At 50.1% G+C, this 6,532-nt stretch overlaps 1 protein-coding gene across 1 annotated transcript; it reads right to left on the reverse strand.

Moving 5' to 3' along the window:
- Positions 1-852: 852 nt before the first annotated feature.
- On the reverse strand, positions 853-6,464 carry ZMAT2 (zinc finger, matrin-type 2; the record flags this gene model as incomplete). Its single annotated transcript, XM_009866154.1, has 5 exons — positions 853-1,348; positions 2,840-2,985; positions 4,584-4,657; positions 5,775-5,898; positions 6,371-6,464. Coding segments are annotated over 5 exons (582 nt in total), but the record flags the coding sequence as incomplete, so codon positions are not given.
- Between the last annotated feature and the right edge of the window lie 68 nt (positions 6,465-6,532).

The following is a 6,532-nucleotide window of genomic DNA, read 5'->3' on the forward strand; positions in this document are numbered from 1 at the left end:
GAGCGAGACAGAGCTACAAAAACCCAGCCACGAAAAATATAAATCCTAGCCGTAGAGGGAAATGAATCATACAAGGTTTGACTGAGGTAAATAGAAGCAGAAATGGATTGCGGCAGGGGTGCAGAGGTGAAAAGACACCGATAGCCAGTAGACAGGAAAAAAACAGCCCTTAATATGCTAAGGCTGGTAAATTCTAGAATGCAGCCCAGCCTGCTCTGCGATTGGCTTATGGAAATGCAGGTCCCCAGTCCTGTCCTCCTTTCCCTTCCCATGTTCTTAAACCCATATCCTGAATTACTTTGTAGCATGACAGAAACTGCCTGCACAGGGCAGCTGAGCCGTGAGAGAGGGGGGCACAAGCCTTGCCTTTGCCTCTGCTATGGTCCCCAGAAGGCCACGACCAGCTCTGCACAGCTCGGGAAGCATCAGCAGCTCCTCTCAGTGGGAGGCAGAAGCTCTCAAAACAAAAGAAGGAATCAAACTCCCACTAAAGGACCCATTAAAACAATCCGTTTATTTCCAGCGAACGGCAGGCACCTTTCTTTCATTTGCTCTATCCTAGATCAAGGAGGAATTTCTCCCCTGCCTTAAAGATATCAAAGGTATGGAACGAAACACAAAGAAGAGCAGGGAAGCACCCCTTGCAGATAAAACACAGAGGGAAGTTTCAGCGCCCCAGACTCCACGCAGCCACCAGCTCTGCTCAGCATGAGCCGTAAAGATGCAGGTCGTGGGGCTCAGCACCGCTCACTGTGACGCGTTCCCTTCAGTTACACAATGCGAAAAGAAATGAAATCACTCCTTGCGTCTCAAACCACAGCCCGGTTGACAACTAGAAAAACTAGGGCCCGGAACAGCGATGCCTGGTTTGACGACTAGATTAACCCCGAACCAGGCCATCTGTACAGAACTGCTGCACTTTATTGACACAAAAACGTACCCAGCAGAATACTTCCCTCCACACGCAAGGCCGCAGAGCAGCGGTGAGCAGCCAGAACTAGGACACGGAAGGAGATGGGAAGCTAATGACAGGTGGGGCTTGTTCTGCTCAGCACAGGTAGAGCATGGAATCAGTTTTTGACTCCTCCAGCCAACTTTTACTGGGAGATTTACATACAAGTCCTCAATAAAGTCTTTTAAGAATTATCCAGAGTCCCCTGGGTAAAAACAATCTGTTTCAAGAACGAGGAGAGTCCAGAGGGGCTCAGTGATTCTTTTTGGTTGAGCCAAAACCCGAGAAACCCATCACAGCTGCCATTTCATCATCCTCTTCAAACGTCAAATCTTCCTCCGCCCGCCTTTTCTTCTCTCTCTGCTTCTCCTTCTTGTAGGCTTTGGCCTTCTCCTCCTGCAACAAGGGACAGGACAGCAAAATAATCTGAACTTCCTGAGCCCAGTACGCTTTCGAGACACTGGGCACTGCACAGTTAACCCAAGTCCTACCAACAGCACCCAAGTTGTGCATGAGGAAATAAAACAGCAGAAATCCTGGCGTGCAGTCTCCAAGGAGGAGGTTTCCCACCGTCTCCAGACCACTCCACCTACCGCCCCAAGAGAAGTCACACACACACACGCACGCACACACACGTGGTATAGCCCAAAAGCAGCACTGTGAAACTCTCTCTTCTGAACAAACATCAGAAGTTTCATCTGGAATCAATACTGAGGGAAGAAGGGGCTGTTTTTAAAGCAGAAGGCCTTTCCCTCGTATCTTGCCTTGTCCAGTGACCACATCATCAAATGTCACTGCCCGCTGGCTTCCAGCCTGGCAGCGCGACAGCTGCTCACTGGAACAGAAGCTGAAGCTCAGAGCAGCGTTGGGGCAGGGGTTGCCAACAAAGAGTTTGCGCTGCTCTAATCAAAGTGTTCTGCTCTGTGAGGATCACAAGCCCTGGAACGGTGCCAGGCTTGTACCGGGCAATGCAGAAGCGTGGCTTCAGCTCCCAACTTAGCAACTGCTCCTGCCATTCCCATCACCATCCACTGCGCCGCAACTACTGCAGACAGCCGTGCCCTGGAGAAAGCTACACCAGAAGTTGCTGATGATTTCTTTGTTGCCACATGTTGACTGGAAGTAGCTTTTCAAGTCACAGCACTCCCTGCGCTGCCAGGGCACCCGTCTCCCCTCTCTCTCAAAGACATCAGGCATGGCAGCACCCAAGCTGCCTGCTCAAGAGCATGCACCCCAACAGAGCACCCCTGGAGTGAAGCAAAGCTCAGGCCTTGCGCAGGAAGACTCAAAGGGGCAGCAATTTTTAACATCCAGTTGTGATGTGACTGCTGACAGAAGTGTCCACAGAAGCTCCTCAACTGTCAGAACTTCGTCAGGTTTTCAAATAAAGTTGATTTTCATGTGAAGGAGCTGATACCCAATCCCATGTTTGAGGGGAATCTGCTCTTTCACTGCCTCCACGCACACCTCGCATCACCACTCCCGAAGCCCCTGCACATCGGGGAGGCCACACAGAAGCAACCTGCCATGTGGAGAAGGATCCCAGCAATCCTAAGAACCACATAAGATAAGGGATAAAGACAGATCTGCTTATCAGAGCACACAAGTTCAAACACAACTAGGAGGAGACAAAAAGCGGGTGGACTGTCGGGCTTGTGCTTCTCTCAGTGGAAACGTGAAGCATTCAAAAGTTATCCTCACACTAACAGAGGGGAAAAGGGTTTCCAGGGAGAGCTGCAGCAAACAAAACCCACTTGTAGCTGCAGATGAGAAGCCCACGTTACTGGGAACGAGGCTTCTGTGGAAAAAGATGAAGAACCAGGGTTGATTTCCTAACAAAAGGTGTTTCTGGGGGGCTTTACGTCATCAGTTGTTGCCCAGACTCACCTCCTCACGGAGTTCCTTCATTCTCTCCTCAAAGTCATAATCCTTCTGCTTTTCCTCCATCTTCTTCTTGTTCACCTCAAAGCGTTTCTTCACCTGGTCCAGTGTGGAGCGCTCCACTCGCATGGACATGCCCAGATTTCTCTGGTCTAGAAAACAGGAGGGGAGTCAGCCAAGGTAGCCCAGAGCCAGGTTGGGGAGCACGACACAGCAGTGCCTCCTCTCCCCATGTGCTTTCTGTCCTCATCCTTTCCCATATTCCTACACAGATCAGGATTCCTTAGGTCAGAAGGGATGGGCTTCAGGGGGACACCATGACCTAAACCCGGTAGGGACTACAAAAATCTGTGCCTTGCTTTCAACAAGGAGGATGCAGCCCTTTTCTTCTAAGGTTCCCTGTTAGGATGCTCGCCATCATGTCAGTGCTCTGATGCTTCAGGAAATTTAATCTTGGGCCAGTAGAAAAAAAAAAAAAAAATTGGATTGTCCCAGGGATGCAGAAGCATTCGGAAGCTCGAACTATGGACCAGGAACTAGTAAGAGGGCTGCCAAGAATCATCAGGTTTCAGCCAGATTTATGGGTCGGATCCCAAAACTCGCTCTGTAAATCAGACTGCACAGAAGAGCTGTGCATCAGCTGCTGGCCAACCCCAGCTCAACCCTCCCTCTCAGGCCCATGCACAAAGCCATGCTGGGCTTTTTCATTCCTCGATTCTCTCACATGGACTTACTGCGAATGTCTCAACATGTGAAACAAGGCACTTTGGCGTCCTCTTCCTAGTCACACGCTGGGTTTTCTTCTCCCACCTAGAGAAAACTCAGGTCCTCCTCGACCCCCCCATTCCTCAAAGGTTCAAAGAGCCCAGGGTGCAGGTCTGAATCCCACTCATTGCTGTCTTTTTATTGACTTCCACAGGGAGCCAAAATCACCTTCAGGAGCAGAACGACACGGCAAGAGCACGCCAGTGCATCCTGCTGCTCCTTTGCTTTCTCCACTTTCCCCACTCTCTGAACATGTCAAGGAGAAGCAAAGCCCAGAGGCATGAACTAAGAGTTCATACAGTCCCCTTTTTGAGGTTCAACACAGTAAGGGAACAGATCAATCAGCTGGGAATCCTTTTCTCTTGTCATTATCTTGGCCCAAGTTAACCGCATCATTACAGCAATGAAGAACCAGAGATAGGAACAAGACAGTAACACCACCACACTGCTGGACTCGACTCCAGGGCCAATCTTCCCCGCTTCTGTCTCTACTCATCCTCAGCAAACCACAGCCTCCATCCTTGTGAACTCCCTGCCCTGGAGCTCAGGGACCAGCTGCTTTAGACTGTCAGCTTCTACAAAGAGAAGCTTACGAACCAAAAATGGGCTAGTCCTTCACCTTTTACTTATCTAAGAATTTCTTCCAAGTTCTGGTGCTGTAAAAAAGCTTCTCTCTCGATTTGCACAGGAGACATGAGGATTTCTTGACCCTGGACTTCCAGCATCATGGACACTCCAAGTGGGAAAAATACGGCCACCAGAGTAAATCCATCGCTACTTCTTCTGGCCATATTCCACCCTGAAAGGTGCCAGGAGATGAAGGCAGCACCTCCACAGCTCTTATGAGCAAACACTGCCTCAGTCCTGATCCCCAAAGCACACTTTGATCCAGTGTTCAGCCCTCAGATGCTCCCGATGCACAAGGGGAACAGCCCCTGCAGCAGCTCTCCCAACTCCCCCAACAACACAGAAAAATGATACTTACGTTTTTTGCCATTGATGTGATCCAAGAAGTTAATAGAATCTTTCACCACACAGTCGCACACATTACAGTAATATCTGGCAGGAGACAGAGTGAAAAAATTAACTCCAAAGCATGAGACGAACCTCACCGAACAACTATTTGAGAGAATCTACAATATGAAATCTGCATTTTCCCCTTTCATCCAAAACCAACAGGGCAGGATAGGCTCTGCAATGCCGCAGGGCTCGGCTGCCCTCCTCCAAGGCAGGGCTGACCATGCATCCCGCGTTCCTGGACCACAGTGGGCCACAGGCTCACCGGGCTGCAAGGCAAGTCCTCCCATCCCTACCACCTCGTGGCACCAACTCCCTGTTTATCCAGAAGGGCTTTCTGTCCGACTTAAGAGCTGTCACAAAAGCTCAGCCAGGGCCCGTGCTTCCAGCCCTGGACACTGGCCAGGTCTCAGTGCAAGCAGGTCTCCTGGCTAACTAAATGCAGGCCGGCAGCAGAGATACAGTGAAGAAACACCAGTATCAAGTGATAACGTCAGAGGGCGCTCATCCCACTGCATCTCTTCCATATGTACCCCAGACCATCGCTGACCATTTCATAGAATCGTTTTAGTTAGAAGAGACCTTTAAGATCATTGAGCCGAACCCTTAACCCAGCAAGGCCAGGTCCATCACTAAACCATGTCCCTGAGCACCTCAGCTACAGATTTGTTAAAGACCTCCAGGGACGGTGACTCCACCCTGGGCAGCCTGTTCCAGTGCTTGACAACCCCCTCAGTGAAAACAAGTTCCCTAATGTCCCATCTAAACCTCCCCTGCTGCAACTTGAGACCATTTCCTCTTGTCCTATCGACTGTTACTTGGGAGAAGAGACTGACCCCACCTTGCTACAACCTCCTTTCAGGCAGCTGTAGAGAGCAATAAGGTCTCCCCTCAGCCTTCTCTTCTCCAGACTGAACCACCTCAGTTCCCTCAGCTGCTACTCATCAGACGTGTTCTCCACACCCTTCATCAGCTTTGCTGCCCTTTGCAGACACAAAAAGGTGTTCTGGTGTAACACAGGGCAGCGCCATCACACCAGGCTCTAAACACAGGAGGAAATGCCCACCCAGGGCACCGTAAGGGCTCACCGCCGCATCACAGGCCCCCAGCCTCGTCAGTGCAACTCTGAGACTCTCACCAAAAAGGACCCAGGACCTACCCTCCCATCTCCGACTGAGGGGTAGTTTTGGTGATGACAATGGTCTTCCCCAGCTTCGATTCCAGGTCCACTTTGTAGTCCCGGTGCCGCAGAAGCTCCCTTTTGACGGGCTGAGCTGGTTTGCCTAAAACATGAGCAAAACCACAAAGTGTTTATCAGAAAAGGTCAAGCTCGACATGAGGAGTTTCCCTTGATGAAGAGAAGCCTCCCGGGAACCTGGGATCCACACAGAAATTGCACCTTTTTGTTTAAAGTCAGTAACAGGTATACCATTTCCTCCCCACTATTTCCTGGTTTGTATTAGAACCAGGTAGATGTGTGAGGTATCTCCAGCTCTGACACGGGTCATACTCTGAGATCTTGTTCCCAGGGGCTGACAGTTCCTTCCTCCCTCTAAGAACAGGCAGGCAGAGGTACTCAGTAACTACTTTTGTCAAAAAAAAAAAAAGAAAAAATCAGTGGCAAGCACAGGAAAAAGAATCAGAGCAAGCCAGCCTTGAATTGCTGCTCTTTAGATTTCACTTCTAGCTTCTCTCAAACTCAAAGGGTTTGGGTGACTCACTGCAAAGCTCGCCTGCAGTCAGTACACTACGCACCATCTTTCTTTTCTCTCTCCTCTGTGAGGCGCTTCTCTGCAAGTTTCTCATATTCATCTTTGTCCCACTTTCGGCGGAAGTCCAAGTTCTTCGTCTGAAAAAGCAACAAAGTGTGTTAACCTTTACCCAACAGTGTGACTAGCTCTGAGGGGAGACTGGGGA

This window comes from Apaloderma vittatum, unplaced genomic scaffold (genome assembly GCF_000703405.1).
Source record: "Apaloderma vittatum isolate BGI_N311 unplaced genomic scaffold, ASM70340v1 scaffold4563, whole genome shotgun sequence".
Classification (NCBI taxonomy): Eukaryota; Metazoa; Chordata; class Aves; order Trogoniformes; family Trogonidae; genus Apaloderma; species Apaloderma vittatum.